Source organism: Artemia sp. Qi Xiang Cuo, chromosome 7, assembly GCF_049724085.1.
Source record: "Artemia sp. Qi Xiang Cuo chromosome 7, ASM4972408v1, whole genome shotgun sequence".
NCBI lineage: Eukaryota > Metazoa > Arthropoda > Branchiopoda > Anostraca > Artemiidae > Artemia > Artemia sp. Qi Xiang Cuo.
Genome location: NC_142800.1, coordinates 22,799,936 through 22,827,816, shown reverse-complemented (window position 1 = coordinate 22,827,816; position 27,881 = coordinate 22,799,936). Strand labels below are relative to the sequence as shown.

Genomic DNA, 27,881 nt, shown 5'->3' with positions numbered 1-27,881 from the left:
AAATGATGTTTTCACTTTCATCCTAGCTAAATTATGTGTCCAACTGCAAATTTACCATGAAATTTACACATACCCCTAATGTGCAAATATATACCTTGAATTGGAATATACGCTGAATTGTCGACGGCAGTTTCGAATCGCAAAATTACGCGCTATTTTTGTCGACGGCATTCGCAAAACATGAAACGGTAGGAAACGGTTTATATTTGAGTTGCCTAATAAATGAGGTTTAAATTGTTATAAATAAGTATTTTTGGAGCATGTTACTCTTGAACAACTTATTTTTAAACTAGCGAAATGTTTTTAGCCACTTTTCAATAACTTAACTACTGTTGAAACTTCTTTGTGTGGTAACAAAAATGAAATACCTCTGGGCTTTAATGGCTCAAGATGCAACTAGCCCCAGAAGCGATTCTTGAATTATGAAAGAGTATAAAAAAGGTATCAAATAACGTTTTCACGTTCATCTTCGCTAAACTATATATCCCACTAGAAATTTACAAAAAAGTCAATCGCAAAGAGTTTCTTTTTCATCATCTTGATTACTAAAACCTAAATCTGATGAAAAAATGTAAAAGCTAAACTTGCTGAAATTTCCAGGAATTACTATCGTTTCACATTAAACAGTCAATCTAGTTTCATGTCAGAATATACAGTAAATTTTTATCCATATCCTCTTCCTATTAAACACATTACTTTCAAACATATAGAAAATGAACTGGTGAATCATTTATTGATTCATTTTAGTATACTCCTTCAAACAACAAAAAATTACCAGCATTCATTTTAAATCTTAAATTCAGGCATCAATTTTCTATAAGATAGAATGATATAAAATCAAAGCGAAAATTTTGTAAAAAAAAGTACCGTATTGTACCGCTGTAAAACCAAATTCCCCGTAAAAACTCTACCGACACCCCTCCTCCACCCAATCCTATAATACAAAGTAGGGTAAGAGTAAAACATATTTGAAGACAAAAAAAGTACCATATTGTACAGCTGTAAAACCAAATTCCCCGTAAAAGCTCTACCGACACTCCTCCTCCACCCAATCCTATAATACAAAATAGGGTAAGAGTAAAACATATTTGAAGCCAAAAAAAAGTACCATGCTGTACCGCTGTAAAACCATATTCCCCGTAAAAACTCTACCGACACTCCTCCTCCACCCAATCCTATAATACAAAATAGGATAAGAGTAAAACATGTTTGAAGACAAAAAAAGAAAGTAGAAAACATTGAATAACATGTCTATCTTTTGGAAAGAAATATTTTTTTTTTAAATATGCAAAATTCATTAATTTCAAATTTCGACATCAAAAGGCATGGTTCCAATTAAAGTCTGCCGGGTTTTATGTTTGGCCCTTCTTATTGTTTTCTTCTTGCATACGTACTAATTAATTATTATTACTGTTATTTTAAAGTACAGTCACAAATTTAATTATTCTAAGAATTGTTTTTTTTTCTTCTTGTATTCCTGATTAACATTATGATTTTCTTTTTTTATTCTTGACGCTTTGAAAAACAAAGATAACATTGTTCCAAATACCTACGGTTTTCAGTAAAGCGCAAATGACACTAAAGCTTTTTTGAGTACCTAAGGGGGAGGGTGGGGAGGATAGCCACTTTCTTATCGACGGTAGATGTTATTAGTAAACCTTGATTAGCATTGTGATATTATTTTCTCCTTGTGTTGTTGTTGATGTTGTAACAAATAAAACCCACTGGTTTGAAACAAACAGTTTTTGGTAAAGCATAAATCACGCTCTGGTCTTTGGTAGATTTAGGGTGTGATAGCCCTTCTCTTATTTGTGGCAATGCATGTTTGTTTTAAGCGTGACTTGATTATTCATTTTGATTTCTTTTCGTTTTAGGACTAACCTATTCATTTATAGTAGTATCTGATATCGTTCGGTTTCATATGATTATTAATTTTGATTTCTGTTTGTTTTGGGTTCCATTTATCTATTCATAGTAATTTCTGTTCATTTTAAGCACAGTTTATATAGTATGATCTTTCCCTATCTCACCCATTATAAAAACCCGGACCGAGGTGCGAGTGCTCCAGAGAAAGTATAAACATAAGTGGCATTAGATCTTTTCACGGGTAGACAAAGAATAATCACCTACGGAACAATTACTGACAAAACCACTTGGCCGGCTCACCAATAAGTGGACAATAAGTGCACAAATAAGTGGGAGGAGCTTTTTGTTCGCACCGAGAATGAAGAGCCAGAAATCATCTGCGATAAACTTACTGCTAATTCTATAAACTGTGATTTTAAGTTTGGATTATTATATGACTTTATTTTTGATCATTTTTGGATTTAAGACCCTATTAAATTTTTGATTTAAAATCATGCTGCCATCAATCCATGGCTAATTGGAGAAAAAGCTAAGACAGATAGCCTGAGTGAGTGGCACAGCTGGCATAAGCCTTTTTAAGGAATATATAAAAATTATGTCATTTTCGCTTGTTGATAGTTAGTCTATCATCCATTCATCCATCTTAGGGCAGAAATAAGGTAGATAGTCATAGAATCTAGGGATGATCGAGATTTTTGGGCTGACTCATGATGGACAATGTCCACTGGACTTTTATTTTTCTTTGGATTTTTGTCCACTGGATTTTTTATTTTTCTTTGAAAAATTTCTTTATTGGGAAACGTTTTTTCAAAGCCAAATACCTATAAAGGCGAGGTATTTGATGCGTAGTTTCTACTCTGAATTTTACTCGCCAAAAATCCTGTTCTTTAGACGCTTTTCTTATTTCTGACTTTTAATTTAAGCCTTGAATACACTTAATTTATGGCTTTTATAAATGTCATTTGAAGCCAGGTTCAAAGTTGAACAAAATCATTATTAGCCTTTATTTTCCTTATCCTGTTTTTTAGTCGCTTTTCTTATCTCTGACTTTTAATTTTAGCCTTGAACACACTTAATTTAAGACTTTTATAAATGTCATTTGAAGCCAGGTTCAAAGTTGAACACAATCTTTATTAATTTATAAAAATCAACATATGTAAATCAGACTTAAAATCCAGAGAAAGCCATTTTTAAGACACGGAGCAAAATGGTAAGTTTTTTCAGCCTACTTTGGGAAGTGTGGTAGCAGCTCTGTTTACATGTTTGCTTTCGGCGGGAACCATACAAGGATCCATCCTTCCCCGTATCAAAGAACGGCTGGATGACTGACGTAATCCAATACGATCTGTAAGCAGCAGCCTCCTCTGCAATTTTCAGCCACCAGCGACGTCTGTGTCACCCAAAGGATCAGAGTCATTCTCGAATGTCTGCCAGAAAATTTTTCTCTGGCAGCCTTATCTCCGTTTCCATGTTTACATGTTTGATGACCGTATATACCATATCTTTTATAAGCATTTGATATTCCCTAAAAAAAAATTTCACCATTTTTTGGTGGTTTATGTATTTAGACTTACCGGTGTGATATCCTGCCATATACCAAGACATCACCATAGCTGACATTGCATCTGCTTCATCGCCTGCCAAACCTTCAGTGTTCAAAAGGGCAAGTGGTGGTGGTAGAGGTGGTGGTGGAACTTGCCCACTAACTTGATGATAGCTAAAAGACAATAATACCATCATAGTATATATGATTTTTAAAGAAGTTAGACCAACCATCTATTTTTTCAATTAAATAGGGAAAAAAATGGTACACAGAAATGGTTGCATACAGAAAAATAACTGCAATTTTTTTTAATGAATTATTGAAACAGGCTGAGAACATAGATTATTTAACAAAATACGAGTATAATGTGTATTTTTTTTAGATGTGTATCATTTATAAAATATATATTTCTTTTTTTGCGTATCCTGACTGGTGCAGCTTGCATATTTTATTTAAACATTGTGTAGTACATACAATATACATTGCACAAACAATTTCTCACCCTTTAAAAACAGTTTTACAACTGTTGATGTTATTTTTACTTTTTATACATCCAGAGTACAAAAGCAGGAAGGGGGAGGGGGAGAAGTCCTCCAGAGTTTGAAAAATACTCCTTTATAAGTGGACTTCCCTGGTATTCGAATCCTTCACTGAAAACTATGGTCCAAAACAATGTAAGGGTTTACTATGGCAGATGTTTAGTAGTAACAACCGCCACTAACAAGAACAAGCGAGCAGTGGTCATTTACAGAATTTAATATACCTATGTTATTGCTACGATGATTTCAAACACCATAGCACCATTTTTAATATTAAAGTTATGTTAAATACATTAAACTCAAGAATTCACCAGCTTTAAGAGATCTTTGACTACAAGTTGGCAAATAAAATATATATTTTAGTCGAGAGTCAGAGTCCTAGTCCAGGCCAGTCCTAGTCCAGAGTCAAAATAAGCACAAATCCGACGTTCGCGCTGCAATGAGTTGTTTTTTTTCTTTTTTCAGGTATGCACAAGCATACCAGAAAAAAACAGTTTAAAACCAGATTGTGGAGGTATCTAACATAAATGCTATTGATAAGTACTATTACACACGAATACCACATAATAAATTGATTGACTGGATCTGATAATCTTGTTCACAATCACGAGTGACGTGTCGCAGATTATTTGAGCGGGTTCCAAAAGCGACCAAACTTTTATTAACGCTAAATTATTCTAGTTTTACAATCACAAAGAAAACGCAAATTAAGGTCACCTGTTAAGGGCACTAACAAAATAGCGTATGAAAAAATTAGCAAAATCAATGTGTCTGTACGGCACTTGACATGCTGTAGTAAACACGGCACTTGACTGTGCATTTAGATACTTAGCAAGGTGGCAAGTCCAGAAGCTAGGCCAGTAGCTCCTCTCTTGATTATGAAGATTTGAGTGACCTAGCCTGAAACTAATGATATGTTATTTTTCATTTTGCAGTCTCACTGAACAAACGTGAACCAAACCTAACCTTTTTGGTTTGTGGTTATTACAACGCTGTCAAATCACGGGGAATTTGCGGAGGCTATTCCAAGGAGACTAGTTGAACCTTTTGTGAATAATTGAATGATGTCGACGAATCGATTCCGCTGAATAAGCGTATGAATCTTACTTTGAAATGCCCACTGATCATACATAGATTTCCACTGTCTTGTGAAATTCTTTATACTTTTTTTTCCTTTTTAGAATCAAATTTCCATCAGTTCTATTCGTTTTTTTTTTAATTATAGTCGAAAGATATGTCTTCCATGTAGTACTACACTTGCTGATGACGAATAGATATACTACACTTGATGCTGATGAGAGACCATTTGGACCTTCTATGAATGAATAAACGATGTCAACGAAGCAGATTCCGCTCAATCCGCTAAGGGCATGAACCTTAAATTGAAATGCCCACTGATCATAGATTTCCATTGTCTGGTGAAATTCTTTATACCGTTATTTTTAGAATCGAATTTCTTACGGTTGTGTAGTTTCTTCTTTTGTTTTATTGTTTTTCACAAGATATTTGCTCCATTTTATACTGCATTTGCTGATGTTGAGGATAGACTTAGAACTGGCTATGAGAAAATCCTCTCGAATCGTTGTCGACATTCTCGTAAAGCTTTAGTTTGTTCAACCTGTTGCAACCATTTGGTTTTTTCCACCAGGTTAGCGAGATATATGAGTTTTGCATTTTAACTCTTACTACTATGAATTGTTTTGTCTCGGCGCTATAGACACCGAAAATTGTTTGCAAATTTGATGCCGCTGATATTTTGATGTCTTATAAAAAGTGAGATACAAATTTAAAACAAGAGGTTTTTTGGCAATTAGGTCTTGAGTGATTGTTTATATTGACATTATTAGGTCTCTTGTTCAATTCTTTTGTTGTTTAATACTTTCGGCTGTCCTAGCCGAGTGGTTTGCGCGTTAGACATGGATTCCCTGGTCTGCGACGACAAGGGTTCAAGTCCTGGTGTCAGTGGTTATTTGGTTTGGAACAGAAGTCAGCGGTGTGACTCTGTAGGCTCAGCCAGAGTCAACCCAGTTCTAAATAAGTGCCTAGAAAAAGCTGGAGGGAAGACACGGGAAAAGTCGGATGATTTGCCCCTAACCACGCATTGCACTCCCCGCGGAAGGCAGGGAATCAGGAGATGGGCACCTGCACTACGCAGACAATTGGTCAGCAAGCGAGAAATTTTATGTTAAATTTGATACCTTTGTACTTTCATCTAGGGAATGTTTATTTATTTGTTATTTTCTATCTTTTTTCTTTTCTTTGTGTCAATCCACTCCTCCTATTATATAGTAGCTTGTAAATAAATTATTATTATTATTATAATTTTATGTTAATTTTACCACGGTAGGCTAAAATTTTCTGACGTAAGATCTATGGAAAAAAAATCGCTGATCATTTCCATAGCAAAAAATATGATTATATTTTATAGCCATACCCAGGGACTTTTTTTGGGTGGGTGGGGGGGGGGGGGTAGCGAAAGAACTTTTGCACCGTAAGGGACCGAAACAATGAAGAATAAGGATTTTACATCGCATGTGTTTTTTTTCCGGTCTCGATAAGGTTTTTTTCATATGCGTTTATTAGACCACTTTTCGAGTCGTGAAAATATTTTCCTTGTTTTTTTAAGAAGAATGGTCTATTTACCTGCATTTTTATGACCCATTTACGAGTCGGAGAAATATCGGAAAGGGGGGAGAGGTCAAAACTGTGCAACCCCCATCCCAGAAATGACTCTGTGTAAGGACCTTTCAGCAACAGCCACGATATCTTGGGAATTGTAGCAATTCAAACTTAGTTCAGAGCTTGATGATAGATGTTTTATTTTCAGACAGTGGGACATCCGTATTTTGAAACTGTCAAAGAGTGGACTTCATCCACTTTATTATGGAGCCCTCTACTAATTAACACCCATCGCTTAAAAGACTTACTACTCTTGAAAGGAAGCAGAATTTCTGTTGGTTTCCATAAATGCAGACTCCTTCTGCACTTGATCGCTCAGCACGTGAAGAAGCAGTTGGCGTCGATGGTCGCTCTGTGGGATCCGTTTGCATGCTCGAACTATCAGATTCGTCATCCTCCGCAACAGCTAGCTAGAAAATAATACGTATATTTATTGAGAAGTGAATGTCATATGAAGAAGAAAATCATGCACGCAAATGAAGAAAAAAAGAGCAAGCCCATAATAAACATTTCCCCGTACAAACATAATAAAACAAAGAAAACCATTCGTACAAACAGAATATAAAATAGTACGTAGCAACAAAAGAAAAAAAGATGGGCAATAACAAGTAAAAGCTTGCCTATTTTTTAAATCATGTTTCCTAACAGGATTCATAACAACACAGGATAACACAAAAACTGAAAAAAAAATCGTTTGCCGACTAAAAAAAATAATCGCATTAGGAATGACAATAAACAACATAACAAACCAACCTATTTCAAACTCTCTTTTTTCAAACATTAATAATGACATAGCGTGAAATAAATTATAAGAACGAAAGTTGGGCAGTTCTAAGAGCTAATTGACTGTCAAAAACCAATAAAAACATGCTTCAGGCATGTTTCTATTTTTTTAATCTTTAATTTTTTTTTTGTCTGGATAGACCGACAAAAACAAAAAAAAGTCGCACAGTTACAAGAGAAGTGACAGTTAGAAACAAGAACAATGCATGCCAACATATTTCGGGTACATTTTTTTCCTAGCATTTAAAGTAACTGGGCAAAATAAAAACTACTAGAAAAGAATATAACCTCAGACCTTCGATGGGAAACATATGTTGACATCGAGGTAATTTTGGACTTCAGTCATCGAAATCACTTCCAAGGCACGGGTTCCCTTCCTCACACCTCCTCAATATCTACAAAGTTTTATCTATCCTAGCCAGAGTACAGTTGCCTGGCATGGCACTTTGGTCAGGCATCACAGGAGTCATACTCGTAGAAAACAATGCAGATTAAGGCCTTATTAATTGCATCTAGGGAGGCTAAAGTTCTTTATAACTTGAAACTGTCTGACCACCGTCAGAACCTCTGCCAAAACTTTGATTATCCCTTTTGAACCACCCTATTCAATAAAATGCCCTTCATCCATTTCATCATTCCCTTGCAAGGCGGCAATACCTGTTACCAAACCACAGCTGATTGTCCTATGACATGTGAGATATGAACGAAGTTTCGTTCAGGCCTTTGTACAAGGATATTGAGCATAATTATGCCACGTAGTATTTTAGATTGGGTAGGTTTAATACTGAACTATTTGGATAAGTTAGTTGCTTTGTTTGTTGCATTTTCTTTGTATAGCAAGTATTACACCGAAAAATAATAATTTTCATCGTATTGCCAGTTTTGTGCGTTCTTTTTAAATAAATCGATTTAAAGGGCTGAGCACACATAGTTTTTTTTCGGACACCGATTTCAGCAGCTCAGTAGGCAAACGATAGCAGTACGAAAACAATGCCCTTTGCGCGAGATTTTCAAAACTAAACATTATGGACACCAATAGTCAACTGTAGTTTATCAATAGTTGCGTGATTGATCTCAACTTATTATTTAGTTAGATTATTATTATTATTAAGCTGTTTTATTATTATTTTTTTAATTTCATTAAGAAATTTGAATTAAAATTTGAATCCCGTCTTTATTAAATTATTAAATTCTTTTATTATTAAATGTTTAATCATTACTATTATCATTTATTTCTTTTGATTTTCCACCTGAAGAAAAGGAAACGATTGTGGAATTCTTTTTTTATGATCACGATGAAATACTGCGTTGTTTTGTAAACTGGCACCGAAAATCAGGTAATATTTTCAAGCTCAAATCGGCGCCGTTTTCATTGCAAATCGGCACCGAAACAAGCTACGTGTGTGCCCTTAGGAGTATAAAAGGAGAAAGGACACAACTACTGATATTCAGATAAACGCATATCTGATAATGCAATTCGCAGATATATTTTATTCCGAGCCCCATGACCGGAGCAGTCATGCAGAGTGTGTTTATGTTTCCTGGGCTCGTGCCATTTTTCAGAACTCCAGATAACAGTTTATTGAGTGAAGTCCTCGTTTTGAGCCTGCTTCCCTTTTGTGACGATGAAAATAGAAGTTAATTTTAAAGAGATAGAAGTTGTTGATGAATGTAGGGACAACAAACTCAGGACTTCTTGAGATGACGAGAACTGTTTTAGAGACTTTTGTTACCCGTATATGCTGATAAACAGCGCATGTCATCCATATATAAGACTGGGGGTATTAAGGCTTTGTGGTAATTTTGAATCAAAATTCGCACCTGTTGAGCAAAAGAAAGGCGTTTGTCGTCGTCGGCTAGAACATATAATCATTCAAGATATGATTTAGGATTATTAGATGAAGAGGTAGAGAATAAATCAATGCATTTCAAATAAATCAATGTAATCAATGCAGCCACTCGTTGCTCATCAAAATTCTGACTGATTTCAATCGTGACAGGCTCTGAGTCTGGGCGGCTTACGGTTGAACAAGCTCCGATGAAAAACCTGAATTTCAGATGCCAGGTGAGGCAGAAGATACCTGGTCCTACTGAAAGGGTAAGTAAGTCACAGTAGAAAAACTCGTATGCGCAGCAAAAGGGTTATGCTCAGCAGAACGTTGTACAGGGAACTACAAAATCGGGACCTCGCGAAATTCTGTGAAATATTGAGTCACGCCTTCCAACGTGCTAGTTATTCCACAGTAACCATAATTAAATGAACCAAACGACGTTACTGTCACATATACATGACGCTTAACCTCAGATGGGGGGGGGGCGTCAGTTCAGCCAAGTAATCGAAGGATAAACTGAAACAGAGCGTAACAAAGAAACTAGTGAAACGTTTGAAAGGTTTTCCCTTTTTTAGGGAGAGACGGGCGAAAAGATAAGTCTTTATTCGCTTTCAAGCTTTACGTTTTTATGCAATTTTTTTTTTCAGAAGGATTCCTAAAGGTCAAATTTTGCAGCTTCGCGGCTATTTATATCTGTAAATTAGTCTGCATCTATTTCTTTAGATTTTTTAATGATTCGACGAAAAGATTTGCTGGTCCACAATAAAGTCATAAAGCGCAAAAAAAAAAATATGAAACCATTTTATTTAGCGCATTGAAAAAGCATTTCATTGAATACTGACATCTACTTGCGCATGCTGGGCAAGTCCAGAACACAGATTGAGTATGTCAACGGACCTTCTTACTCCAAGCCTATTTGCTCTGTTCAGGTTTTCCGAGCTTCGTGCGAGTAAAAATAGGAGTGGGGGTAGGTACAAGCACAGAGCCCCTCCTCAACTTTCCCAACAAGTCCTAGTAAACTCAAATTTATTGAAACAAATTTGACAAAAATTGAAATGGATTCGTATTTCAGCATTTGAAAGATTTCTATAATCTTCTTGAGTTAATCCTGAGATTTAACGATTAAATAAAGGATTTACCAATCTTTATGCATTTAAATAGGGTCCATTAGAATACGTTAAATCAAATCAAGAAAAAACGTTCAAACGATGTTGCTCTGTGAATTCAGGATGGTATCTGAGATTGAAAGAACAATTCTGTAAAGTATTCCTGGAAAATTTATTGATAAAAAAGACTTCTTTGGACGCCATTCTAAGATAAAATATGATCTGTAAAAATTTAACAATTTTGATTTAAACACGATTTTGCTGGAAGTAGAAACAAATTCTCTAACTTTAATCCATAGTAAAAATTTGAACAAATAATCAATACCCCCAAAGACAATCTTTATCGGTCGGCGTTATAACTTCCGGCCAAAGCACAATTTCTACTTCTTCTCAGAACGTACCCTTACAGTAGGAACAAAATAGCTATATATTTCTTACAGCGTGTTTCTCTTCCTCGGAATCTTTCATTTGTCTGTCTCTTGCTCGCGTTCCTCCTGACTTCATAAGCGATTTTAAACTAACTTCTTCTTGATTGTCATAGCCTTTAAAATTAAGAAAATTAAAAAAAAGTAACACACTGACAATTAAACACATTCCTTAGACCTAAACAGTAAAACAGGAAGCCTGAAATAAACCAAACGAAATGCCGCACAGCCTAACTAAAAAATTTAAACTTCCAGGAGATGATAAGCCCCCTGATTCAATTTATTTTCAAACCAGCAACATTACTATTATCACGGAAGCAACTGCTTAGCGAACAGAAGCTCATATGCTTTAGCCAAACAGCAAGATGATGCGTATCATCTCTCCCTTCGAAATATAACAACAAATAATCCACCACTAGATCCACTCTAAGTCTCTCGACATAATTTTATTAAAGAAAAAAAGAACCTCTCATAAACAACCAAGACATGCATTTAAACACAACAAAACAGAAAAATTAAGATTTTTCTAGAAAAAAGATAAAATGTTTCAAATCCAAGTTCAATTGTTCCCACAGGATGGGGGCCAAATTGGCTTCTACCCCGTAGAAGACCAAAAATCATGCAAAACTGTATGATTGAAAATGCCTCTTCTCATCTACGCCTATTTTCATAGGCAGCGCAATAGCGGTGGCTAAGTAAAGAGTGGTATGGCTTTAAGGTTGTTTTTCCCCAGGCCACTTTAGGTTGAAGAGACGTCAGATCGGGCTTGTTTCATTGGAAATTGAAAGTTCTAGTGTCCTTTTCAAGTGTCAAACGTGATCGGTAAGCAACCAGTCTCTTCCCATTCCCTTCTTAACTGATTCCGAATATATATAAAGCATTCAGTTTAATGTTACTCATCAAAAGTCAGAAGCTTGAGAAAGTTTGCCTTATCTTGGGAAAGGGGGGAAACATCCCCCCAAAGTCATGAAATCTTATTGAAAATTGCACCAATAGGTTCAGCGTATCAGATAACCCTAGTATTGTGGTTTAAAGCTCTCCTCTGCAAAATTTTGGAATTTTTTTTTTTTTTTTTTTGCCAGAAGAAAGATCACGGATGCATTTTTTTTTCTTTGTTCTTCCCAGGGATGATCGTACAAACCAATAGTCCAAGAAGATCGGCAGAGGAATCATATAAACTAAAATTAACAAGTTCTAGTGGCCTCTTTAAGTGACCGAAAAGATTGGAGGGCTATTTTTCATGTGGAGATTTTCTGGGAGAATTGTCTCGGGTAAATTTTCAGTGGGGTTTGAATTCTCAAGGGGATTATATTGTGGAGGGGTATTTTCCACGGGAGAATTTTTTCGGAAATAATTAATCGTGGAGAAATTTTCCATTGGAGAGGGGGGGCAGGAAAAATTTCCCACATAGGTGGGATTTCCGGTATGAATTGAAAAAGGATCAGAAATTAAACAAAAACAAGTGATTTTTCGAATGAGAGTATACTAAGGAGAATTTTTCAGGCAGAATTGTGAGCAAGAAATTTTTTAAAGGAATTTGCAGCGAGGATGAAATTTACCAGGGGGACATTTTACGCAGGAGAACTTTCCGCATCTGCAATATCTCTGGAACAGCCAAGGGTATAAAGTCAAAACTTTCAGGGAAGTTGTGTTGTGGAGGATATCGTTGTGGATACAGTTGTGGGGGATGCCGACCTAAGTAAAAAAAACACTATATGCATCCAGGTTGTCAAAAGGGCACACCTTCAACATCCCAGGAATAGCTAAGGATATGATTAACAGCTTAAGGAACCCAACATAAACTATGAGGGAGTATTGAACGGGAAGATAAAGTGGATTTTCAATTTCGACTAGGGAGAACCAAGAGGAGCTTACCAGGGACATGATATGTTTGAAGAAAGATGTCGTTGTATTGATTCCTAGTCAAAAATATTATTTTTTATATTGATCTGCTAAAAATCCCGGCAATAAAGCGACCCCAAAAAAGTTAGAGAACTATATTGATTCTTAGTCCAAATTATTCTTTTTTATACGACCCCAAAAAAGTTACAGAACCGTATTGATTCCTAGTCCGAAATACTATTGTTAATATTGATCTGCTGAAAATCCCGGCAATAAAGGGACCCTTAAAAAGTTACAAAACTAAGAGAGCATCAACTGGAAACAAATCAACTCGTTTATATTCAAGGTAGTACCATGACGAAGTCAGTGCTACTTGAGCCCTACAAAAGGCCCAAAATTATTCGAATTTTAGTCCATTTATTTGAATAATATTCCATCCCTCCACGATTTTGCAATACTGCTAATACTACTAACAACTCACAGCAGCAACAAGCCGCCTGAGACAAACAAAGCTTAGCAGGCTCCTCCTCCATGTCACTCTATCCAAATACTCCCCCTGTACAGCCTCCCAGGAAGTTCCTATTTCCTTTAAATCTTTATTTATGACATCCTTCCATCCTAGACGAGGACGACCTGCTTCCTGTTAAGCCCTAGACGGTTGGCCAACTCGTTTATATTCAAGGTAGTACCATGAAGAAGTCAGTGCTACTTGAGCCCTACAAAAGGCCCAAAATTATTCGAATTTTAGTCCATTTATTTGAATAATATTCCATCCCCCCACGATTTTGCAATACTGCTAATACTACTAACAACTCACAGCAGCAACAAGCCGCCTGAGACAAACAAAGCTTAGCAGGCTCCTCCTCCATGTCACTCTATCCAAATACTCCCCCTGTACAGCCTCCCAGGAAGTTCCTATTTCCTTTAAATCTTTATTTATGACATCCTTCCATCCTAGACGAGGACGACCTGCTTCCTGTTAAGCCCTAGACGGTTGGCCGAAAAGGACAATCTTCGGTAATCTGTCATCCTTCATCCACAGAACGTCCCCTAGCCTTCTCAACCTTTCTTTCATTATAGCCCTAGAAAGCGGGATTGAACTATATTTTTCGTACATCCTACTGTTTGAAATGCAGTCAGTCAGCCGGGTACCCAGAACGATCCGTAGGCAATTTCTCTGGAGAATATCTTGCAAATCTTCATCTGCTTTTCGGAGCGTCCCATGCTTCAGAGCAATATTTGACCACGGTCATCACTGTAGCTTCCAATATTCTAATCTTGGTTTGCAGACTTATCTCCCTATTCTTCTAAACTTTTCTGAATTGTGAAAAAGACACCCTACGCCTAGGCTATTCTTCTTTTAACACCTTCAATGTTTCCATCGTTTTTACTAATAACACTACCAAGGTAAGTGAAGCTGCACACCTGATAAGTGTTTTCGTTACCCAGCGTCCCCTTTCATCTTCACTTATTCCTAGCCTTAGTGACTTAGTCTTCTTAACATTAATGTTCAAACCTATTCTAGCACCCTGAGCTCGCAAAACCTCTAAAAGTTCATTCATTTGCTCACACTTTCATCTAGGAGGCTTAAATTATCAGCATAATCTAAGTCCAGGAGAGTTTAATCTCCCTATTTGATTTTCTGGTCTCCCACTGCCTTTCCTGTGCTCCTTAAGACGAAGTCCATCAAAATGATACATATAAAGGAGGATAGAACACAACCCTGCTTTCTCCGTCAGTCGGTTCTACAGGGGCATACATTACTATAACTGATACCCTGAACATTTTATTCATAAAATGAGCAATTAGCATTGTATTATTAACACCTTCCCAGCGTAAACAAGACTTAGCAGCTTCCTTATCCATCAAAAGCCTTACTCCTTGTCTATATGCCCCATGCTTCCTGCCTGAGTAAATAAATTCTATATCACCTAATTTCATGCTTCTTGCCCCTGGGATATGAGTTTCTGAAACTCCTAATAAATCCAGTTTGAATGGTCTGAATTCGTTAGTCAAAATGTCGATATGATAGTCATTTTTCAACATCGTAACATTCCAAGTTCCAATTTTTATGGTCTTTAAATCATTGAAATGATTTTGGCCTCAGAAAAAACAAAGATCCCGGATACCAGTGCAGGACGGGGATCAAAATATCTTCTACAGTCTACAACGAAGCGCTTAAGCAGGCTTAGAACCAGACATCAAGAAGTCCCTCAGGCCTCAGTATGAATGGAGGCTTTGTGCCACAACGTTGTTGCACAATGTTGTTTTCCGCAATGGAGACTTTGTATATACAACTATTATTAAAATTTGTTGCAAAATTTCTTTTCTCCAAAACATAAATAATAGGCCAGAACCTTAATCTTTATTCAGAAAACCCACTAAGTCAATTTGTAAAGTTAAAAAATGAACTTCGAAAATATTACTTTTACTAACCAATAAAAGAACAAACCAAAATCAATTAAAAACAAATTTCCACAAAGAAGTTTTTCAAAGAAAAGTAAAGAGCTACATTACGAAAGACGAGCAGAAATTAAGCCAAATAATAATTCAAGCATGAGATGAATACGAGTCACTACCAAAGCGAGCAGAAATTACAACAAATAATCCAGCCAAAGCTAAAGTAAACAGAAACTACCACAAACGTTAGATATGACTAACGCCCTTTAAGCATTCTAAAGCCCAGAGCCTCATTCGGACTTACTGAAAATAAAATATACTTTCAAAGTTTTATTCTTGTAAAACTTTAATAAATCCGAAATTGCAGAGAACTCCAGGAATGAATATCATTATATATCAAACAGTCAGTATACTTGTTACACATGTGTTGTACAAGTTTATTATACATAATGATTTCCTTTCTTTGTTTGTTGATGTTATGACAAACAAAAGTAAATACCTGAAAATAAAAATTGTTTTCAGTATAGAGCCAATGACGCTCTGGTCTTTGGAATGCTTAGAAGGCCCTTGTATAATGCTTAGAAGGCCCTTGTAGTGTTTGTTGGAATCTCTGTTCGTTTTAAGATTATTTACTGTGATTTCTATTCGCCGTGCCTCTCATTTATTCATTGATGTTTGTTTCTGTGCGTTTCGAGTTTCAATTATTTATTTCACCTTTTTTGGCTTGTCTCTCGTTTGATGCAACTCTTTGTTTTCTTTGAAAACTTCTTTTTGGATTTTTTAATTAATTTTGGATTTTTTAATTAATCATAGCCAGCTCAATAGCGCTGCAGAAGTGAAGACCGAAGTGGCTACAATGTATTTTTTTCTCACCAAGGCACTTCTTATAGAAGGAATTGTTGTAGAAACTTCAAAAGGAATTCATTCGATCGGAAATTGAAGGTTCTAGTGGCTTTTTTCAGAGTCAAAAGTGATTGGAGGACAACCTGCCCCCCCCCTCCATACCCATCCTTTCCCTAAACACATTCAATGAAAATTTTGGTAAAATAATTTTGTTCATAATAGTTTCAAAGGTCAAGTAATTATGTCTTTAGGGATGTCAGCCCTCAGAGCAAGGTCTCTAGGTTATACTAGTTGCACGTTGTTAACAAATAGGCCTACGGAGTTTATGGATGGAGTGGTCACATAAACTTCGGAGGGGGCTCATTCAATTGAAATAGTAAGTTCTAGTGCCCTTTTTAAGAGTCAAAAGTGAGAGAGGGCAATTAGCCCCCTCTACCTCTTTTCCCCAAACACATTCGGTCAAAATATTGAGATAAAAGTGGTACAGTAATGTTTACGGCAGGTCATCGCTCCCTGGTAATTTTTCCTTGTACATTGAATTTGTATTTTGATAATATCCTTATTCCACAAACTCGGGTAATTAAAATTTTGGCTGTATTTTTGGATTCTAACCTTTCTTATAAACCTCATCTTTCCTATCTTTGGGGTATTCTTTCTCGCCAGGCTGGTGTCCTCTACAGAGTTCAATCCTTTCTTCCCATTGAGGTAATGGTCTCTCTGTATTATGTGTTTTTCAAAACACAACTTTCTTATTGCTGTTCTGTTTGGGGTCTCTTTGGGTTGTGCAACAATGTTGTCGCACGAAGCCTCCATTCATACTGAGGGACTTCGTGCTGTCTGGTTCTAAGCCTGCTTAAGAGCTTCGGTGTAGACTTGAGAAGATATCTTGATCCCTGTCCTGCACTGGTATCCGGGATCATTGCTTTTTCTGAGGCCAAAATAATTTCAATGATTTAAAGAACATGAAAATTGGAACTTGGATTGTTACGACGTTAAAAAATTACTATCGTATCGACATTTTGACTGACGAATTCAGACGATTCGAACTGGACTTATTAGGGGTAGATAAGATAAGATATTTATTTCAAAAAATGACTATCACAAGCCCCGAAGGGCCGAATTCGCATTTCGGGGTCATATAATAAAAAAAGACAGAGATAGCACAACAACTAAAAAAACTGGCTAAACAATGCCAAAAACAACAATATCAGAAAGGCAAAGTCATTCATTAGTCTAAAAAACAAAAAGTTTCAAATGTAAGAAAGTTAAAAAGTCACAAATTAAAACAAAACCAAAAAAGAAATGTAGATAAAAAATAATGTTACAAAGGTTTAAAAGAGAATATATAAAAAGAGGAGGGAACTGAAGAGCCAAACGGACACCAGCATGGGTATCACCAGTAAAAAAAAAACAAAAAAAAAACTAGTGGTTTATTTTATCATTAATTAAGGGGACAAAGGTTTTTTTTATATCTGGAAGTTAAACAACGGGTGGGGGACAAGATAGGGATGGGTTCAGATACAGTACGTGGCAGGCGGTGTCTGGATGGGGAGTGTCTTTTGGGGAAAATGTTTTCCGGGCGAGGGTTTATTACTGCATTTTTTGCAAAACGGAGGCACAGCGTTCCTCTCCTGTGCTCAAGAGTTTCCAGCTTGGCCTTTTTTAGAAGGAGTGAATATGGTACCAAAGTTTCTTTAAAAATTATTCTTAGGGCTCTTTTTTGAATAGATTCAATTTTACCTGATTCATCACGGGAGATGCCAGGATGCCAAACTGGACAAGCATATTCAAGATGCGGGCGGACAAAGGAAGTATAAATCTTTAAAGAATGGGATGGGGGGATGTTAAATTTATTCAAGAGCTTAAGGAGAGACTTGGCCGCATTAGCTTTACGGACAATATCTTTCACGTGGATATCCCACTTTAAATTAAAGGAAATTGTAACCCCAAGTAATTTAAAGGAAGACACAGAAATATTTGGGAGGATAGTGTCAAGGAAGGCGGAAATAGATTTCAAGAAATTTATCGTCATTATATTTGATTTAGTGGAAGTTACTTTCATATTTAGGTTCTTAGCTTCATCCGAAATGTGGGTTAGAATTTCAAGGGGGTCACTTTTAATATTCCTGTGACATACTTTCGAAGATCGTCAAGTCATCCACGTATTTCCACCTTTGGGGGAATTCCTTACCAATATCTTTAATCATAACTATAAATAAGATTTGTCCCAATGAGCTTCCTTGAGGAATTCCACAACATATAGGGAGGAGGTTAGAGAAAATATTTTTGTATTTAACAACTTGGGATCTATTTGAAAGAAACGATATAACAATATTTACTAACAGAGGATCAAGTTTAAAGTTAACCAGTAGTGAACGAATTAGGGTGGTGTGGTCAACCAGGTTAAAAACTTTTTGTAAATCAACTAAGACAACGTTCAGCCAAACATTTGGTTTATCAAAGCTACTCATAGTCGTATGCCGTCGGTACATGAGTAAATGGAAGGTGGAAGTGTTCTTTAAGTTACAAACTGCCGGGGGTTCATACATGCACATATTTTATCCTTAATCTAGTCAGAAAGGAAACCTTCATAAAGTTTGGAAAAAACAGAAGTGAGCGTACTGGGGCAAATGTTGGCGAAAGTCAGACTGGCGCATTTTTTAGGGACAGGTGTTATAAAACCTTGTATCCAGCAACTTGGGAATTTACCAAATTTTGTGATGTGGTTGAAAATATTTGATAAAGGCTCAGCAATTTTGTCCGAAAAGGCTTTAATTAAGTAAACTGGGATGTCCAAGGGACAAATACTTGATTTTCTAAGCTTAAGAATTTTATTTATAGCATCAGAGGGAGAAATAAAGGGGAAGGAAGTATTGGAAGGAATAGTTGGACTTGAGCCAGTGGAAGAGGGGAGACTTTCCACGATGGAAGCAAGGTACAAGTTCAAATCATTGGCAGTCTTATTAGGGGGTTCAGGGAGTTGAAAATCAATTTCGGAAGGACTTTTTCTGAATATTTCTTTTATTTTTCTGTACCATTGCTTGGGCTTGCTAGAACATAGATCTTTGACTTTACTATTATAATAATTAGAGACTACTTTTCTTAATTTTTCCTTTAGGAACTTCCTTAGACTATTAGCCTTATTAATACGACCTGCTTTGAAAAATGTTTTTTTTTCTTATAAGTTTTTTAAGATACTCAGTAACATAAGGCTTATCTGTAGAACGTATAAAATTTTGTCTCAGGGAAGTGGAATTCATAATTACTCCTCAATAGATTTTGGAGGGACAAAGCCATGTAGTCAACGTCATTTGTTTGATACACAGTGGACCAATTTTCAGTAGTAATCTAGGAGCCAAAATTGAAAAGTCCTGAGTTAGTGAGAGGTCTATAAGCGGTTTCAGTTATAGAAAACGACTGTTTAATTTTAGACAGCGGAGATAGGAAAAGGCTAAAGTGGTAACTACCCCCTAGAGGGGGCAGAGTGGAGAAGGGTTTGTAAAACTTCGAAAGATTAGTGCTAATTAAATCAAGAGTAGTATTGCCTTTTGTAGTAGGGACATTAAAGAGCTGTTTTAAATTAAAAGCGTTAAATGTAGAATCAAGTCTTGTATCGTTTGCGTCACCCATCAGGAAAATTCCTGCATGTGGGTATTTTGATAGTACAAAGTCAGCACATGCATGTAATTTTTCGATAAAATTTATTTTGTCAGCGGATCTCTGATTAGGGGAGTAATAAAAACAACAAAGGACAATTAAATTAAAAGGACGCGGCAAGACTTTAGGTCGAACACACACCCACATAACTTCATCAAAGGGATTAAGACTCTGAATTGGGATTTCACTTTGATATCAATCATTACGGATAAAGAACAGAATTCCGCCACCTTTATTACCCAGAGGATGGTTTTCTGGTCTGAGTTTGATAAATTGAGAAAAATTGTTAATCTTTAACATGTGCAAATTTTGAGCTTGAACTTCAGCAATAATGATTGCATCTAATCTATATATTTTTACAAAGGGTGTCTAATTCATTGATTTTTTCAAAGTTAAGGCTTTCAGCGTTTCTCAAGAACTTATGGGGTAATCGACCGCAACTTGGTAAGGTGTAGTTTTTACATTATACTTTTTTTTATATCCAATCGAGTGTCATGGACTCTAATGGATTCTTTGGTGGAGGATAAAGTTAGGTTTCGAGATCAAGAGAGAGGGGGATCAAATCCATATTTTTCAAATACAATTGCATTTGATTGAGCAGATACTAGCGGAGACTCTAAACAGCGGTAACTATTTGAAGTTTTAGAAACTCTGCATGGAGGTGTTAAAAGAGGATCATTCTGCCTGCTTACTCTTTACCGGAGTCATACTGGTAGGGTAGCCAGGGGGGATAAAGTGCAAGGGAAGGGAGAAAGGTTTCCTGGTGATCTGGGAATAAGTCAAGTTGGGAGTGTTCTTTAAATGGGGGGGGGGGGGTCGGGGGGCAAGATGATGCTGAGGGAGGGAAGTACGGTGCGGGGGTCTCTGAGCGGGGCGGGGTGGGGTATGTTTCGGCAAATAACGGGTGGAGTCCAAACCGGTCGGTAACTTCTTGGATGCACGGAGAAGAAAGGAGTCGAAAGGAAGTGGATTTTTGGGAGGAATATGAGTGAGGGGGGGGGGTTTGGGGATGGTCCGAACTGAGTGAAGTGATTTTGGGGGTTGGACTGACTGGGCACGCGTAAGTACTTGGGGCAGAGGATTGTTTCAAGGGATGGATTCCTGTGGTATACTGCTCTGTATTGGGTAGGCCGGGGGATAAGACTGAAAGGCGAAAGGACCACCAACCAGGGGAGGGGGGGGGGTCTTGAATACTTTCAGCGTCGCTCTTAAAAACGTTGGGTTTTAAACCTGCGCTCCAATCCTGAAGATGCATGAGCAAAAGTATACGACTTATCAATACAAGATAAAACAGAACAAAGATCAAAATGGTCAAAAATACACTTATAAGACACACAAGGTTTCAGAACTCGTATCTCAGGGGCAGGAAGCATGAAATTAGGTGTTATAGAATTTGTTTACTCAGGCAGGAAGGATGGGGCACATTTACAGGGAGTAGGGCTCTTGATGGATAAGGAAGCTGCAAAGTCTTGTTTAGGCTGGGAAGGTATTAATAATAGAATGCTAATTGCTACTGTTATGAATAAAAAGTTCAGGGTATCAGTTATGGTAGTATATGCCCCTGTAGAACCGACTGACGGAGATGCTAGCGACTCAGATGAATTTTACTTACAGTAACAGGAGCAATTAGACAGGGTCCCAGGTAGAAATATGGTGTTTTTATTAGACAATTTTAACGCCGAGGTTCGTAGAAATAGGGATAGATGGTATCCTAGCCTAGGTAAATTTGGTATAGGAGAAGAAATCAGTAATGGCTACAGACTTTTGTAATTTTGCAGGTATAACAATATAGTTATAACCAATACAGTGTTCGGTGATAAAATGGCCAATCAGTAGACAAGGTATTTACGTGATGGTAAGACAGCAAACTTTATGGATTATGTCATAGTATACCAAAGACTAGCAGGATCAATATAAGATACTAGGGTATATAGGAGGGCTGTTACTGGTGTTAGGCATTAGTCTAGTCTCTGTAGGTAGCAAATTACTTAGTAATATGATACTTTTTAGACTGAGAGATACTGTAGACAAAGTTTTAAGAGAAGAGCAGTGTGGTCTTAGAAGAGGTAGAAGATGTGTCAACCAAATTTTCACTCTTAGATTAATAATTGAGAAGTGCCCGAGTTGTCAAACACCTTTGCTACTCAACTTTATAGATTATGAGCAAGCGTTAGATTCTGTTGATAGAAAAGCTTTAGCAAAGGTCTTATCCTTGTATGGCATACCAGACAAATACGTTAAAGTGATCAGTGCTATGTACGCGAATAATATTGTTGCGGTTAAGGTAGGAAATGAGGTTATCACTTATCAGCTGGTTTTGTATTAATTCAGGAGTCAAGCAGGGTTGTTTTCTATCCTCCTTTATATGGATTATTTTGATGGACTTTGTCGTAAGGACCACCAGAAAGGCAACGGGAGATCAGGGAATCAAATGGGGAGGAAAACTCTCCTGGATTTAGATTATACTGACGATTTAAGCATCCTAGATGAAAGTGTGAGCAAAATTAATTAACTTCTAGAGGTTTTGCGAGCTCGGGGTGCGAGAATAGGTTTGAAAATTAATGTTAAGAAGAGTAAAAAACCAAAGCTAGGAATAAGTGAAGATGAAAGGGTGACGTTGGATAACAAAAGGACTGATCAGGTGGGCAGTTTTACTGACATTGGTAGTATTATTAGTAAAAACGGTGGGAGTAGTGAAGATGTTAAAAGTAGAGTAGCCAAGGCGTAGGGTGTTTTTTCACAATTCAGAAAAGTTTAGAAGAATAGGAAGATAAGTCTGCAAACCAAGATTAGAATATGATCAAGAAATTGAGGAAAGATGAGCACAAGTATTTAATCAGTATCTAATAGTTTTTAATCGCATTTAATCAGCAGTTGTACCAAACTAATCCTGCTCAATTCATCCTCAGGGCTATACTGTGGTGTTTCTCCTCCCCATAGTATAGTGCAGACGGTTTGATATCATTCTATTATCCCTTCTTGTTTTTAGTTTTGTTTTTTGTTTAAAGCTTTTTCCAAAAGGCAATGATTAGAAGTCCTCCAAAAAAAAGTCCCCCCAGATCCCACTTCAAATGCCAATAATAGTGATACCAATCTTGGCTGGTCAAGCAGTCTATCTCAAAGTTCAAATGATAGCTCCAATTCTGAGAATAGGACAATGATAAGTGTAGGGGCTAATGTCACCATAAATGATGATAATGGTCATTTCTAGAAGAGGTCCTTTTCAAAGAAGCTCTAAAAAAGGAAAAAAATCTCCCCAATCAAAAGCATTTCCCCTCTCCCTGCCCAAGATCCTCCCTCCAAAACTTAGGAATTTACCTTAAAATTACTCCTACTACCCCCTTTGAAATAAAAAAGATTACTGCAATAAGAGTTGCAATTTTTAAATTGCTAAAATCAATGTTCTCTTTTAATATTCATCGTGATGGATCTCTGCTAATATCTGTCCAAGATCAGAAATCAGCAGACGCAATAATTAACCTAAAATCCCTTCTGAATACCCCAATTAATGCATCTAAATGGAACCCAAAACAATCACCAACAAAAATAGTAGTTTATAATGTTCCCCCAGAGATATCCATTCAGGAGTTAAAAGAAGGGCTCTCAGATAGGACTGGCAACATAATCCCAGTTGAAGATGTTACCCAACTTGGCAAACCTAACTCCAATGGCCTAAAAACTAGTAGATCCTTCTTATTCACACTGAAGGAAAAAATTAGTATCCCAGAAAAGTTATTCCTATTTGGGCAAATCAAACCACACAAGGAATACAAACCTAAGCCTATCCAATGTCAGAAGTGTCTCAAACTGGGACACACAACACACAAATGCAATGAAATTCTCCTAGAGTGTAGTAACTGTAAAGCATACCATCCTAAAGAGTTGACAACTTCAACAACACTCAGCCTAAATGTATCAATTGCAAAGGCCCACATGAACCTACAAATAAATCACTATGCCCTGCATATAAGAAAAGAGCTCTAACACTCCAAATAGTAACAGAGAAGGCCATCCCATATCCCTTTGCAGCAATGGAAGAAAATGCTGCCCAACAATACCAAATAAAGCCCATAACAAAACCAACCAAAACCCCCCCATGCATCAAGTACCCCGTATAAAACACCATCTTCTAAGCCCCCTAGCTCACATCCCTATCAGAAGGAATCCCCAAGTCAACAAGCCGCCGTGTCCAGTGAGATGAGGTCAGCCTGCCCCCCCCCCCTCCCAAGAAGAAACAAACCAGAAACACTACCAGGAATTAATCCCTTAACCGACAAACATGATGCACAACCAAAAATGCAATCCCCAAATATATGCTTATTCATTCTAAACTGTAATGCAGTTCAGGCCATGAACATACATCAACAACAGAAAACAAAAATCATTGCAGAATTGGCAAAAATCTACATCCCTGATGATATGCTCATTCAAGCAAAAAAAGATCTTGCTTTACTGTTAACAAAGCTGAACATTGATACACAGTTATATGAAAAATAAATCAACAACACAACACATATTAATACTCCAGTGGAACATAAGATCACTCACAGAAAATAAGCTAAATGAACTAATATCTTTTATGAATAATAATTCCATTAATATTCCTTGCCTCTAGGAAACTCATTTAATCAACAATCAACAAATTAAATACCTGGGATACACTATGCTGAAAAAAAATAGATCATCAGAGGGAAAATGAGGTGGTGTAACTCTATCGGTTAAAAATAATAGAAAACTCTGTTTCATCAATTTTCCAGATTTTACAAATGATGTAGATGCAATTGGTATCAATGTTTGGCTGAATAATATAAAAACCTACATAATAAGCTTTTATAACCCTAATGGCCAAACTACAGATGCCACGGATTTCTTTAATTATATAAGTAATTCTAATATGTTAAAAAATATCATTATTTGTGGAGATTTCAATGCCCACAGCCTTTTGTGGGGGAATAAACCAGAAAATAAAGCTGGTAAATTGATTGAGTATATGACTTCAAATAATAATGAATTAGCTGTTGCTACCCCTCCAAACCTGAATACTTATTTCAACCCCAAAATTGACCTAAAATTCTCCACAATTGACCTAAAAATTGTGTCATTAAATATTTTGAATAAAATTTATATAAATAAAATTGATAGTCTATGTACTGACCACTTTTCTATAGTGTGCTCCCTAAATGAGCCTGCTGAAACTCTACCACATACCTCCAAATATATCAACAATAAAGCAAATTGGTCTATGTTCCAAAATAAGCTAAATGATGAAATCACAAGTTTCACCCAAAATTCATACATTTCAAACACAACAGTTGACACGAATGCTGAAGTATTGACATATTTACTAATAAATACAGCTAATCATGGTATCCCCAGGACAACACCTAAGAAAACCTACCCTAAACACATTCGTAAAGCCTGGTGGACAAATGAGTTCCAAAATAAATAGAGAATCAAAAATGCAGCTAGGACAGCATTCATAAAAAAACCATCACCTACTACATATTTAAAAAAATTACAAACAAAATCTAACCTAAAAAGGACTATAATAGATGCTAAATATAATTACTGGAATAATTTTGAAAATAATCTCTCGAGAGAAACACATGAGCCAATTATACATAAAGTCATAAGCAACATCTGTGGGAAAAAGACTTCCCCCAACCCACTCCTGTATGAGCTTATACATAATAATACCTATTATGACAATGATAATGAAAAAGCTAAGCTATTTGCAACTCTTTTTGTTAATAAGCTAACATCAAATAATCGAAGAAAAATGTCCTAGAGTCCCATCAACTAAAATTACCAACCATATGGAGGATCCGAGTACATAAGTAGTCCATTTTCAATCCAGGAAATGAATAATGCAATACATCATATTAGGACCAAAACTAGTAGCAGCTATGACAATATACACCCTACATGGATAAAGAATATCACCCCTTCATACAAACAAGAACTGCTAAATTGTTATAATCACGCTTGGGCATCTTCTAATTTCCCCAATATATGGAAATGTTCGTCCCTCCTACCAATTCTAAAGAAAAATAAACCCAAAAGAGAACCCTGAGTTCTATAGGCCCATAATGATTACTCCTGTGATGGGGAAAATAATGGAGAAAATGATCTATCACAGACTCCTCTGGTTTGTTGAAAAAAACAATATGATCCCTCACACTCAAACTGGATTCAGGAAACACCATTCGTCAACAGATACTTTCATTTTGTAACAAATGCAATAAATGAATCATTCTCAAAAAATAATGTCCTAGTTGCAGCTTTCCTAGATTTTGAAAGGGGCATATGACAATGTGAACCACCAAATCCTTTTAAATAAACTTGCAAACCTTGGACTACCCCCCAAGCTAGTATCTCTTATAAAATCTTTCATAGAAGTGCCAAGTTTCATTGTTTGTGTTGGTTTGCCTCTTCACCCCAAAAGACAACAACCAAAGGCCTACCTCAGGGAGCAGTCCTCAGTTGCCTCCTGTTTGCCCTATATCTCTGGGACATGAACCTATCCCACACGAATCTACAATATGCTGACGATCTGGTGCTATGGTCATCTGGCAACACCTTTGAGATAGCACAGTCAAATCTGCAAAAGTCACTTTTCCAATTTGAAAATTCTCTCAATATTCAGATTTACCCATTGCACCTACCAAGTAAAAAATAATCCAATTTCACCGGAAGCGAAACCATGTTAATGCAAAACTAACTCTAAATAAAACAACTATTCCAGAAGATAATCATATTAATTACCTAGGTCTCATGATTGACCAAAAACTTAATTTCCACCTCCACATTTCAAACTCAATAAAAAAATGCTATAGAAAAACAAATATACTAAAAAGACTTCTTTCTACACCCTGGGGAGGTAAGGAGAAAACCTTACTCAAGTTCTATAAATCACATATAAGACCCCATATTGACCATGGGCTCATCGTATATGGTGCATGTGCAAAGACCCAGATGCAAAAAATTGAAACAACACAAAATGATATAATATGTCTCACATTTGGTCTTAGGAAACCCACAAGCACCAAGTTTCTGCTTATGGAGAGTGGATTAACAACAATAAGGGAGAGACGTAGCTTTCTCTTGACAAAACATCTTACAAAAATTGAATCAAATAGCTCACACACCCTACATAACTGGTAAAAAAAATCCAGCCATGCATAGAGGCATTGCAGATGAGTATGCCAGCATTCAGAAGAAGTTCCCCGTACCAGCAAAGTCTATTGCACCCACTTTCCCCAATCCCCTCCATGGAATTGGTCAAATCCCATAAAAAATACTGATTTCTCAAAGTGGACTAAAGATTTAACCCCCATCGCTTTTGCCCAGAAAAAATTTGCTGAACTTAATACAATTACCTATAAAAATCCCTTCCAAATATTTGTTGATGGGTCAAAAATGAATGAGAAGGTAGCAAGTGGTGCTTTCCTTTCTCACCTGAAAATTGCAATGGGCGAGAGATTATATATTAATTTATCTATAATGTCTGCTGAGTTAAATGCCATAATCATGGCATTAGAACACATTAAGGAAAAGCAACCTTTGATTGCAAATTCAAATAACATTATTGTATATTCCGACTCTTTATCCAGCCTTGAGTTGCGGGCCTCAGCTCCACAGTATAAGTTGGACATTGACACTTATCATTGTTTCAGGATTATAGATAATTTTGCTTCAAGTGGTATAAAAACTTATTTTCAGTATATTCCTAGCCACTCTGGCATAAGTGGTAATCATCAGTTTGATGAAATAGCAAAAAATGCTATAAATACTGACCAGCCAAGTGGGAGACCAATCCCCATTAGAGATATTTACCGATGGAGGCTATCAGATATTAATTTTAATAAGATTAATCCTATCCTTTCCCCCTTTCCCAATAAGTAACTTTCTAAAATTTATCATAGAATTCGCTATGGAACAAATGGACTAAATTTTCTTGCATTTTCGTATAAGTTTTCTAATTCAAGTGGTTCAATTCACCTGTCCCCTCTGTAGGCATTGTAATATGAATAATGAAACAATTGACCATTGCCTATTTGAATGTAATATGCTGACGTCTGCACAACATACCTTGCTTTGCAAACTGTTAAAATGCTTCAAACACCACAAAATCTCACTATCAGCCAAGAACCTAGCCAACTATACCTGCACACAGAGCATAGTAATCGACATCTATCAACTCATAATTGAACTCCTAGAGTCAAAAGATCTACTGAAAGATATCTGAAAATATCTAGTAATCATGAGGCAATCAAGCCAGTAGTTCTGTAGCCCACAGAGTGAAGCAAAAAGAAAAGGGCTAAATAGTACTAACTGAATAGCCCGCCTGATGTGAATTAGAAGAA

The 27,881-nt window shown here is 36.5% G+C and overlaps 1 protein-coding gene across 1 annotated transcript in view; it reads right to left on the bottom strand.

Moving 5' to 3' along the window:
* Positions 1-3,440: 3,440 nt before the first annotated feature.
* Smn (survival motor neuron) overlaps positions 3,441-27,881 on the bottom strand; it is a 35,648-nt gene continuing 11,207 nt past the window's right edge. The window contains exons 3-5 of the mRNA XM_089091431.1: positions 10,787-10,890; positions 6,876-7,037; positions 3,441-3,583 (exon numbers count right to left, since the gene is read on the bottom strand). Of these exons, the coding sequence (XP_088947557.1) occupies positions 3,569-3,583; positions 6,876-7,037; positions 10,787-10,890 (281 nt within the window). The 3' untranslated portion in view covers positions 3,441-3,568. The remainder of the gene's footprint in view (positions 3,584-6,875; positions 7,038-10,786; positions 10,891-27,881) is intronic.